This window comes from Acipenser ruthenus, chromosome 37 (assembly GCF_902713425.1).
Source record: "Acipenser ruthenus chromosome 37, fAciRut3.2 maternal haplotype, whole genome shotgun sequence".
Taxonomy (NCBI): Eukaryota; Metazoa; Chordata; class Actinopteri; order Acipenseriformes; family Acipenseridae; genus Acipenser; species Acipenser ruthenus.
Window position 1 is genome coordinate 7,380,628 of NC_081225.1, and position 12,621 is coordinate 7,393,248.

At 39.0% G+C, this 12,621-nt stretch overlaps 1 protein-coding gene across 1 annotated transcript; it reads left to right on the plus strand.

Annotated features, from left to right (window-relative positions):
• Positions 1-6,681: 6,681 nt before the first annotated feature.
• LOC117966059 (TM2 domain-containing protein 2-like) lies at positions 6,682-12,513 on the plus strand. The gene is made up of 4 exons (XM_034911442.2): positions 6,682-7,282; positions 7,762-7,849; positions 10,115-10,230; positions 11,397-12,513. The coding sequence occupies exons 1-4, from the start codon at positions 7,017-7,019 to the stop codon at positions 11,608-11,610; spliced, it is 684 nt and encodes a 227-aa protein (XP_034767333.1). The 5' UTR covers positions 6,682-7,016; the 3' UTR covers positions 11,611-12,513.
• Positions 12,514-12,621: the final 108 nt, after the last annotated feature.

Below are 12,621 nucleotides of genomic sequence, written 5' to 3' on the forward strand. Positions count from 1 at the left end.
AGGGCTTGTAACCAGGAGGTCCCCGGTTCAAATCCCACCTCAGCCACTGACTCATTGTGTGACCCTGAGCAAGTCACTTAACCGCCTTGTGCTCCGTCTTTCGGGTGAGACGTAATTGTAAGTGACTCTGCAGCTGATGCATAGTTCACACACCCTTGTCTCAGTAAGTCGCCTTGGATAAAGGCGCCTGCTAAATAAACAAATACAAAAGTATACAAACTAAAAGCAGCTCTAAACCGCTTGCTAGTACGTCAATAACAGTGTTTTGACTAGATGTGCTATAGGTTGAATTGTGCTTCCATGTTTTTTGTGCCATGTGGACACTTCTTTGTCGTGCTTCCCAGCTACCCAGAGTAATCTTGTTTTGTCTTCCGAACGCATTCATAAACGGGAGTCTGGGGCACTGCTCAATTCTAATAGTGTTATACATAAAAACGCAAGCTCAGCCAAAACTATAACTCCATTAGCTATGCGACTTTACCTGTCACAGGACTTGCCTGGGACCTGATATAAGATGCTGTTGTATTTCTAATGTTATTAAAATGAACAAACCAAATGCATTCCTACAAAACCCTGCTCCCAAGGGCACAACCCTTTCATTCATCTATTGCTTACGCCATCTTTTTCAGTGTTGTTTGCAGTTCGCCACAGAGGATAATGTGTAATAAATCATTATTGCCAAGTTACTAAATGAAACTCTAAGTAAGCTTCAGAAAGATGATGATGTATGCTTTCTCTTTGTCTTTGGTCTTCATTTCACTAATATATGAAAAGACAGAGCTTTCTCACCTTAACTTAACAACATTCTCACATGTCCTTTTAGTTTTTCAGATTGTTTTTCACTTTGACTCTGGTGATGTACTGTGCTTGGTTTTCTATCCTCATTCACTTCCTGTGTTAGTGGCCTACAATGTCAATAGCTCATTTAGAATGTCCAAATAGGTTCCCTCACCTCAGCAATTGTCTCTTAAAATGTCAGAATCGATTACTACAAACCATCCAGGACAAACCGTATCTTATTTGATGTGGAAAGGCAGAGCCATATAATGTTATTTTAAGTCTTATAAATGTTGAAATATGTATAAAGCTGGAAACTGTTGTCCTTTTGGTCTTGTAGCACAGCTGTTTGATCCACTCTTAGTTTCACTGCGAGTTTAATAAGACACACCTGAGCTTACCTCTAACACTGTATCTGATCAAGCTTGTGGGAAAACCTGGAATAAGTGAAACCGCTATGCAATAGGAGTCTTGTTTCCATGCCTGCACTGTAATGTGTACTGGGCTAACTTCTTTCTGCTTGTTTCTCTCTTTAGTCCTCATCCATGGCTGACTGTGCCACAGAGAAGCTCCAGTGCAAATCCCCCAAAACAAACCCCCTTCTCCTTATGAGCCTGCGGAACTGACTCCGGTCTCCTCTGTGAAGACGAGGTAGGCTATACACAAGGAGTAAAGGGGACCCAAAAATTCTGGTAAAGTACAAAAGACTGTTGGTTTGCTGTGTAACGTAGATTTGGAGGTTGAATAGTAATACCAAGAAGTCATATAAATACTGCCAGCTATAGCTTGAAATCTAAGTTTGACCTTGGTAGAATGTCATCTCTGGTTATGGTCCTACTGGAGGGGTGCAGGTTGTGTAAGAATAGCTTCCGGTTCCCCTGCCAGCTAGAGGCTCATCAGAGGATACATGAGAACAAGCAGGGAGAGGATGGAAGAGGGGGGGCAGGAGGGAAGAGAATGAAAGAGGGGGAGAGAAAGGAAGAGAGGGGGGACAGGAGGGAAGAGAGGGGAGAGAAGGGACGGGAGACAGGAGGGAAGAGAATGAAAGAGAAGGGGGAGAAGGGAAGAGGGGGGACAGGAGGGAAGAGAGGGGAGAGAAGGGACGGGAGACAGGAGGGAAGAGAATGAAAGAGAAGGGGGAGAAGGAAAGAGGGGGGACAGGAGGGAAGAGAATGAAAGAGAGGAGGAGAGATGGGAAGACGAGGGAAGAGAGGGGGGACAGGAGGGAAGAGAATGAAAGAGGGGGAGGTAAGGGAAGAGAGGGGACAGGAGGGAAGTGAATGAAAGAGAGGGGGAGAGAAGGGAAGCTGGGGGACAGGAGGGAAGAGAGGGGTAGAGAAGGGAAGAGGGGGACAGGAGGGAAGAAAATGAAAGAGGGGGAGAGAAGGGAAGACAGGGGACAGGAGGGAAGTGAATGAAAGAGAGGGGGAGAGAAGGGAAGAGGGGTAGAGAAGGGAAGAGGGGGACAGGAGGGAAGAAAATGAAAGAGGGGGAGAGAAGGAAAGACAGGGGACAGGAGGGAAGTGAATGAAAGAGAGGGGGAGAGAAGGGAAGAGAGGGGGAGAGGTGGGCAGAGAGGGGAGAGAGGAGGGAACACGGGGATGCCAAGAAATGAGAGAAAAGAGGGAGAGGCACAGGAGACCAGACCGAAGGGAAAGAGGAAGGGGATAAGGTCAAAGCGAGGGAAGAAGAAATGGGCTAGGTTGGATGTAAAGGGCAAAGTTTCAGAGAGAGAGAGAGATGGGTGCTGGAATTGGGGGAGAGGAGAACAGGATAAGGTCAGAGAGGATGAAGAAAAGAGCTAAAACAAAACGTAATTCAGCAAAGACAACAATCATGAATACAAAACCTGGATTCAATATTGTTGTTAAGAGCTTGGTTAAATTCAAATCTCATACCACCCATATTGTGTGTGTCTGTGCGGGAATAAACCTGAGGGTGGGTATTCAAAATGTAACCCTAGTTAAAGACTAAAACCCAAATATCACAACCCCATAAAGAAAAATGTACAGCCTCAACACTTTGTTCCAGTTCTTGGATACACTGACGAAACTTGAGACAAGTTGTTCAATAAAAAATGTTAATTTAAAAGCCTGTCTGATTCATTAAAATGTGTTGAAGCTGTTTTGTGTGTGTGTGTCTGAGTTGTCAATAAACACGATGAGATGTGAACAGAATTACAGTAGCAGACTTGACTGCTTTCTGTCGTGGCGCTCAATTAGATTTCTTAGGCAATGTTGCCACCATGTGGCGTAACTGTTAAATGACATCAAGTGCATTCACACAGTACAGATACAGTACTCCCACACACACGCACTAACACTCTCACACACACATAGACGGAAAAGCAAACCACAGAATGATGTTTTAATAGATCTTTTATTACCCCACATTGCTGATATTGTTTATTATTATTATTATTATTATTATTATTATTATTATTATTATTATTATTATTATTATTATTATTATTAAAATAAAGTGCAACGTTATCCAGCATCAACATATGCAGACTAACCTCTGATACCCAGTTTGGAGTTACTGTTAGAGGAGATGCAGACTGTTGATGATTCCATTTCTAATTCTCAAGGCAATTCTGTCACAGTGAAGCAGTTTGATGTTCAAATCTACATCATCTCTCTCTCTCTCTGACAAACCAAACATTTGAGTGAAACTAAGACATATAAAAGCGATCTGTTTAGTTAAAACGTCTGACAAAATCCAGTGGTGATCATTTTAAACATCAGTTGCTCATCTATGCAATTGCACATTCATTCATTATTATTATTTGTTTATTTAGCAGACACCTTTATCCAAGGCGACTTACAGAGACTAGGGTGTGTGAACTATGCATCAGCTGCAGAGTCACTTACAACTATGTATCACCTGAAAGATGGAGCACAAGGAGGTTAGTGATTTGCTCAGGGTCACAGACTATAGTCAGTGGCAGAGGCGGGATTTGAACCGGGGACCTCCTGGTTACAAACCCTTTTCTTTAACCACTGGACCACACAGCCTCCTATCATTCATTCTTTCATTCATTCGTGTGGGATAAAGTACTACATTTTTGTTAAGTTGGGGTCAAACATCCAACAACTCCACAAACATCTCTATAGAACATGTCACAAGCCATTATAATTTTTTTTTGCAGTTCCCTTACTGTTTCATGGTGTTTGTAATCATTTTCAGTGATTCTCCAAGATTGAGTTGTATATCTAAATCTGCTTTTCCCAATCAAAATGTTTTTATATACAGTATATATATATATATATATATATATATATATATATATATATATATATATATATATATATATATATATATATATATATATAGGTCTGTGTTTGGGTGCTTTCATTCAGTTCTTGTAACCTGCCATAGGCTGCGTCAGACAAAGGGCTAGATTCTCAAAGTGAATGATTCCAAAATGTCATTAGCGCAATTTTTTCAGACAGTAAAAAATGCACCTAAAAAGTTACCAAACATATAACTAACTTAGACATGCAATGTGTAGTTTAGAGTTTTAGAGGGTTTATATATATATATATATATATATATATATATATATATATATATATATATATATATTTATATTTTCCCAGACAAAAGTGTCGTTATAGACATGAGCCAACACCATTTAGTGATATGACACTTTGCTAGCAAAATATCGCACAGCATAAAATCATTAAAAACAACTAAACTGGGAAATGTAAAGCTGTAAATGTATGTATAATTTATCAAGGTCACTACTGGCACGTGAGTGTCAGTAGAAAAAACAAATACACTGCCACTCGACTGTCAATATAAAAGTGGAAGACATAATGGAGCATATTGACTATGAAAAGTCTGGGGGGGGGGGGGCAAACCAAGGTCTGGGGGTCTCACTTTTCAGTCAAGTTCATCCCATTACAGCTCACTTGATGATAAATCAGGGGACTGCCAGCTAGACCATGTTTTGGAGAAGACCCTAATGTTCATTGTTTTCCATGTTGTTTTCATACCTTATAACTGTTTGGGGTCATTATTTTAACAGTGATCTTCACCTAAACGTCGGATGCTAGAAGGTATGCATGTCTTTGTAAAATAATTTCATGTCAGTGTATGAGGTACAGTACGTAGAATACATCCTGATACTGACAGCTGGGTCCGACAATCTGTACACATGCGCATTGCATGTACTAGGTCTTTTCCAAACCTTTTGCTTATTACACAATGCATTGTCATATCCTGATGTAACTATCACTATTTAATCATATCCTGATGTAACTATCACTATTATCTGCTGTATTATTGAATTGTGGTTTGTCACACTTGAACAAAAGTTATTGTATTTCTTGCTCTTATTGTATTACTTGTATTGTAACACTTGAAATGTATTTGCTTACGATTGTAAGTCGCCCTGGATAAAGGCGTCTGCTAAGAAATAAATAATAATAATAATAATTGTAAAAAGAAAATTTAAAAAGTTTTTTCACTTCTTCACTAACCAGGATGCTTTGTTTTTGTTCACATAAACACTTTAAAACATATATTTCTCTCATGCCAATTTGGAAATGACCAGTTAGTGGACTACCTTCAAGAGGCACCAGTGAGAGACCAGTTCCCTCCAGGTCGTATTCCGAGCAGCTTTCCTTTACATCAAACAGTCTCATGCAAAATGCTCTTCCGAAAGTCAGTTGGCGTCTAAAGTGAGATGGTTGGCTTGCCAATTTGCATTTCTCCTTGCGACTCCCTGGCAGTAGGGTAGGATAGGGAAGTAGGGAAACTAGCAGTGTGAATTATTATTAGCCACTAACTCATTGTGTGATCCTGAGCAAGTCACTTAACCTCCTTGTGCTCTGTCTTTCGGGTGAGATGTAATTGTAAGTTACTCTGCAGCTGATGCATAGTTCACACACCCTAGTCTCTGTAGGTTGCCTTGGATAAAGGTGTCTGTTAAATAAACAAATAATAATAATAATACTAATAACATGCATCTTTCCAGACTGTCTGTGTGTGTGTATAATGAACTCCATTATACATTAAGTGACCTTTGTTTCAGGGCTTTCCTTCATATTTTCCAATGTCCTTGCATTTTAATTTGTTAAGGATTTAATTGTTATTTTCAGATGCACTACACATCAGATAACAAAACTATTATGAAAAACAGTACTAGAAATGTGATGATGGGGGGGGGGGGGGGGGTAATGATTGAGCATTCTGTATTAAAAAGTCTGCATGAATCTAACAAGTGTAATATGGTGCTCAGTTGAGAACCATGAAAATATACAATCCACTATACTCAAAGGGGGGGGCATCTAAAAATAACAAGTGAATAACAAAAACAAAAAATGAGGTTAAAATATTACAAAATAAATTAATATCTAACTATGTCCAAACATTAAACTTTTTATTTGGTGTATAATGCAGGTGACTTTTGAATTGACATTGTGCCAGAGGTACATGCATCTCCATAAGGCACCAAAAGATACTAGCCCTTTCCTAGGAATGGCTATACAAATAAAAGCTGCTACAGTATTGCTTTCTTTCTATCTGCATTCTTGTCTTTTGAAACGCGTGTTAATAGCATTATTGTCTATTGCCACATGGGTGTCCATAGAATTTTGCCTGCTGACACAATGGTGTCAACAGCATCTTCCATAATGTATTGGTGTTTGTCTGTTTACGTATACCCTTATGTGCACTCAGAAAACATACCTTGCAGCAGACAGTCCAGTTTGAACGTTTTTTCAAAGATTTTTCTACGATTTGTTACCAAATGGAATGCTCCTCTGTACCGACCATTATTGAAGCATTAATAAAAAAAAAGAAAGAAAACTATCCAACTAGTCAATATCAACGAATGTTTCGTGCCTTTCCATATCATGAATATTCATATTTGTGATTTTAAAACCGCGCCTCTATAGACTCATTTCTCCGCCTACTTACGACACAGTTTGTTGGCTCTCCCTTAGAATTGTGCAGTGTCTGTAGTAATGTGGACTTAATTCCAGAACTCGATTAAAAGGGCACTTCTTTTTTGCAAACATTTTATTGTCTGTTATTTTAGTAGTTTTTAAAATCAATCAATCAATCCATCCATTTTTTTTAATATTAAAAATTCAATTTTGCAGTCAACCGAGAAGAGTTTGTTGACATAGGCCTTACTTCCGCCGTGGGAGCAACCTCGAGATTGCAGTTTTATGCTTTTAGCTTCGAAACAGTACGGTCAGTCTGTTTGATTGAGTAGGAAAGAAAATATGTTTAGGGTTTCTGTGAATTACATTTTGCTGTGCGGGCAGGTTTTGTTGCTTGTGGCTGTCCTATTGCTGCAGTGTTTAGGTGGAATTTATTCCCAAAATACGACATCAGCGGCTTCCTCCAGAGATGGCACCCGCGGAGCGTCCTCAGGAATCAGCGACCAGGAGAATGGCACGTCGTCATCATCAAATACCCCGCCGAGCGACCGGTCAGATATGTGGGAGTACAAAGACCCATATTCACCATGGGTTCTGTGCAGCTATCTGTAAGTATTCGTTTCTTAGGTTTTTGGTCAACAAAAGCCCTTATTCTCGAATAGCAGGGATGGAAATGAGACTCCTATACGGTAGCAATTTCACCCATTCCAGGTATTAGAGCTTGATTAGATTTGGTGTATAGGTAACAAGCTCAGATGTGTCTTATTAAACTGTTTGTAAAAATCAGGATTTATCAGATCATTAGCGATGGGATCTTTAATTCCATTCCTGAATAACACTACAATTGAATCTGCAGGGTGTCCTATAAGTCAGGCATCAAAGGCGTACGTGTGAATTTGGTTGTCTGAGTTTGTTTCAGGTGTGGAATACAGTATTTTTAGACAAAGATGAACACCATTTTGATGTGTGACTACGTCTTAACAGAGAACATGTTATCCACGGTGTAATATATTGTCTGTAATGTCTGACTTGTGGGACTCCCTGTATACAGTGCCATAGTATTTCGTTTGTTTTTCCTTCCTTGAAGGCCAGATGAGTTTATAGAGTGTGATGAGCCAGTGGATCATGCTGGAAATGCAACTGCTCGGAATGAACTTGGCCATGGCTGTGTAAAGGTATGTGTGAAACAATGTATACTACTGTACATAATCCTAGTGAGTGGGCATGTATTCTGAATAACCCTGTGTTATTTATTCATGGACTTGTGTGAGATTGCCTATATATGTAAATGTTATATATATATATATATATATATATATATATAATATATTAGTGGTGCACCAATAAAGATTTTCTTGGCTGATACTGAGAGCCGATAATAAATACAATGCAGGTAAACTACTAGAACAAGACATAGAGCTTGTAATTAAACTCTTTTAAAATTATGAATGTTAAACAATTAACAAATTTCAACTACAACAACGTTAATTCAATTCTTATTTTAAGCATACACTGCTTAAAAAATGCTGCCCAACTTAAATTGTAAACTTTTCAAAAACAAAAAGATGTCCTGAAAATATCTGGTTACAAAATTCAGTCAAACTTGAATTTGTTACTGAGCAAGACGGCACAGTAATCAATTCCAGCTTCAAAATGCCACCTAATACATAAAGAGAAATTACAAAAGGTAATTCCCACTTTAGAGAGCCCACAACTCCTTGGAAGTTAGGGAGATTGTTGTCATTGCTGCTCTAGTCTTGGTTTAAAAAAAGTGCTTTTCAGCTAAACTGTTTACATTCAAGGATTTGATCAAGTGAGATACCACACGGAGGAGGAGCTGCGGTGATGCCAAGCTGTCAAAGAAAGAGTCATCGCAGAGACAGTTTTGTAACTAACTGTGCATTGATGCTGCATTTAATACTGTTTTCTTACGAATAATAGTCTTTATTTTATATATCGCCTTTTTATGTAAAACATCACAAGGTGCGTTTACAATTAAACACATCAACACATACAAACAAATAACATATAAATAGGTGAAAATGCTCTAACAGGCAGCCAATGCAGTGCAGTGATACCTGAACAGGTGTTCTATGCCCTCACAGGATTTAGATCTAATTATGACGCGAGCAGTCGGGTTCTGAACATACTGCAGCTACTGAGAGCATTTTTTGAGACACCAACAAGCAATGCATTGCAATAATCGAGTTGGGATGAGACAAAAGCATGCGCTAGCTTCTCCGCATTAGGTAGAGAAAGAATAGGTTGTAGTCGGGCAATTTGAAGTAATTTGAAATAAAACAAACAAAAATAGGTTTAAAGGGAACCGTGGCGCCAGGGGCGTGCACAAGGAGGCCCAAGCAGGGGCACTGCCCCCTCCAATAATCATCTCCCATATAGTGATTTTTGCTTTTCAGTGTATCGTGTTTGAACTTTCTGTCACTGACACTCTCAAACTGAACGTATTTCCTTATAACGTGCAGTTATAGAAGTTTTTGTACTCGGTTTACACATGTTTCCCCATAAATGCAGTTAATGACGCGTGTATATTCATGTCCACTTAATGTTTGAGTCCAGCTGCAGTAGTACAATTAGTGGAAAAACAGCACATTTTTAAAAAAAATTATGCTATTTTATGGTAGCAGTTTTTTGCAGAGGGAGAACATTGTTTTAGCCAGTGCAGTAAGTGTTGTAGAGAGCCATTTAAAAGTTTTGCGCAGCCTGAGAACGGAAGAAAAGTTAGTTCTATGAGTACTTTTTAAAAGCAGAAAATCATGCTAATGAACTGAAGGCGCCCGACAAACACGTGTACATTCTTCTGGGCCTCACACAGCCAGAATCCCACGTGTTTTAACCTTTGCAAGAGAAATATAGTGTCGATAGTTTTTTTTCCATGTTGCTGTAAGTGAGATCGACAGAATCACTTAATCAGAAAAGTAGATAAATACTCCCAGCCGCGTCCTATCTTGAAAACTGAAAACCTGAAGACTGTTAATATACTAAAGGGAAAGCACTTGTGAAGCTGAATCAAGAATTTCAATGCAGAGTTCCTGAAATGCAGTGCGATTTATTGGTACACCACATTGAGCCTGTTTTAACGCTCGGGAATCGGACAATGCAATGTTTTTGCCAGAACTCATGAAGGTCTGTAAAGAACACGACCTGGGACTTCTGTATCCTGATGTATTCAACCTACTGGTGCTTTTGGCCACGCTACCTGTTAAAACTGCATAAAGATTTTTCAAAAAGCTCCACAGCGTATGGACTTTCATTTAAATGGCGAGTGAGTGTAATGCTATTTATTTATATAACCATATCAACACACACACATGCCCCTGCGTGGCGCTGACCTGAGGTATCGTCATGGCTATGACATCACATAGTCAATAATACAGGTCTGTCTGTTTTTGCTTTTTTTTTTTTTCTTTTTGATTCTGTAGTTTGGAGGGCAAGCATACAGAGATGTTGAGCATTCAGAGGTAGTGTGCAGAGCTCTGGATGGGATTGAGTGTGCTGGAGATAGAGAGTTTCGACGAGGAAACAAGCCATGCATCAAGTAAGTATTTAATTGCAGAAGTGTATCGCAGTCTATTGTATGCAATAAAAGGGTAAAATGTCATGTTACAAAGCCAAATGTGTACAAGCCAGAGAATCTATGCTAAGATTATGTAATGCTCTTTAATAAAGCTAGCTGGAATTTGAATACTAGTGCCTGATTTTGTAGGTAACATTTTGGGGTCCTTAACTAGGGGATTTTGCAAAAAGTGATAAAAGTTTGTCCGATAGCACCCAGCTGAATGTTTGTTTGTTTGTTGTGTGGTGTTGACAGATGTTCCTGCGAAGTGCCTTTTTTATTTATTTATTTTATTTTTTTGAGTTTTTTGTAGTATAACAACAATATGGATTCTTGATCTGCAGTCTTTTGATACATCTGTTTGTGGTGAATGGATAAATTAGTATCCACTGTACTGTATGCATGTACTTAAAAGGAAGCAGTGGATTCCATTCTTGGTTTTGACATGAGTTGACCACTAGAGGGAGACATTTAGTGCACTGTCATTCTGCTTGGTGGAATATTAAACTTCAGTGAAATTAGATTTTTAAACCGTTTACTTGCACTACACTGTACATAAAAACTGAACTAGCAACATCAGCAACCCAGTTCAACCTCTGTTTTTTGCTTTGTGAGAAATGACTTGAATCTGTTTGCTGGGAGAAATATTCAAATAGTCAAAGAAACACTGTTTAGTGTATTGGGTAGCAAATATGACCATATTCGTATTTGTTCAAAGATTCAAAGGAAATGTGTACGAATAACATAATGAATAAAAACTGCATACATTAAGTTTGGAAGAAATAACACATTCTACTGTACAGAAGATTTTTTTCTATCCTTTCTTTCATAGGTAATTTGATGGGGTTTCATGTTAAAAGATGTATTACTATAATAGGGTACGAATTGTACTTTTATTTTCCAGCTAATTCAAACTTAAAACAATATTTAAAAAAATAACTAAATCTGTAATCATAACTACTTATTTTCAAGTTGGTTGTTAAGCATAACTCAGATGAATTTGTGCAATTTAGTTTCCTCCTGTTGCGTGGCTTTTGTGCTCAATTTATATTACAATAAAGTCTTTTGCTTCCTTTTCTCAGTTTGGCAACCAAGATGTTGGTCATTGCTTTTTTTTAATATTATGATTGTTGCTGTTTTCATTTCAGGTACACGGGGCATTACTTCATAACCACCCTGCTGTACTCCTTTTTCCTGGGCTGTTTTGGAGTGGACCGGTTTTGCCTGGGTCACACTGGCACTGCTGTGGGGAAGCTGCTGACACTCGGAGGTTTGGGCATCTGGTGGTTTGTGGATCTCATATTGCTAATCACCGGAGGACTCATGCCCAGTGACGGCAGCAATTGGTGCACTTTTTACTAAAAACTAAACTAGAGTGAGGACAGAGAGTTGTGAACTGGATCAGCTGGTAGAGGCAATACATTTCTATTTATTAGAAACGTTACAAGCCCTAACTGCTGTGTACAAAACAATGTGCATACAGTGGAGAGAATGGATCAGGAGCCCTGAACAGACAAAGGAGAAACGATCACAATTGAAATCGGTCTGAACATTCATTATGAAAAGGCTGAATATCTTATCTGTAAAAGGCACTGGGAGCCAACAGCTGTACTGTGGGAACTGGGGTGAGTCACTTTACCTGCTTATGGCTCAGCACCCACCCAAGCTGTAACACTGGGTTCAAGGAGAAACACGATAAAGGGTTTGTTGCAACAAAAGATGCCGTGCCAGTTTATTAGGACGTGTATCAAATATCGGGTTGGGCCATCTTTGCTTGCCCTCATCACCTGCTGTAAGGTTTCAGAAGGGATGTTAATCAGTTCAGTCACACGTGTTTCAGACTTGACAGGCCTCTCTAACTGCCCCTGTCTGTCACTAGCTTCTGTCTCTCTTGGCGACTGCATTCCCATTATTTTTACCATTGCTGGCACTCTGATACAGTTTGTCAACATGACCATTGCTATTCTGGCACCTGCTTGATATGCACCCACTATCATGTCTCTCTCTCAATGCTGTTGGGATCACCGTTCACATGATCACTCTAATAGACAGGTCCTAATAAAGTGGCCTGGCAGTATACATGTGGGGACAGAACATAATTAACAGAATATATATATGTGTGTGTCTGTCTGACAATATTATGGATTGGTTATATGTAGGTGGCTTGTTGATTTGTTTTGTTAAATCTGTGAGAACTGTTTTTTTTTTTCTGTTGCAGTGTACTGTTCTTCCCTTTTCATATAAAGACTGTACTAAAATGTACAAGACTCCACAAGCTTTTGGTGGTTTTGGAATTACACTTTGCATATTTAAAAATAAACTAAAAAAAACATTATCTTAGGATAGGATGCTATGTCTATGTTTCTCCCTGTC

Coding starts and splice junctions, on each gene's coding strand:
- LOC117966059 (XM_034911442.2), top strand. CDS start 7,017: ATGTTTAGGGTTTCTGTGAATTACATTTTGCTGTGCGGGCAGGTTTTG. Junction 7,283..7,761: donor TGGGTTCTGTGCAGCTATCT/GTAAGTATTCGT, acceptor CCTTCCTTGAAG/GCCAGATGAGTTTATAGAGT. Junction 7,850..10,114: donor TTGGCCATGGCTGTGTAAAG/GTATGTGTGAAA, acceptor TTGATTCTGTAG/TTTGGAGGGCAAGCATACAG.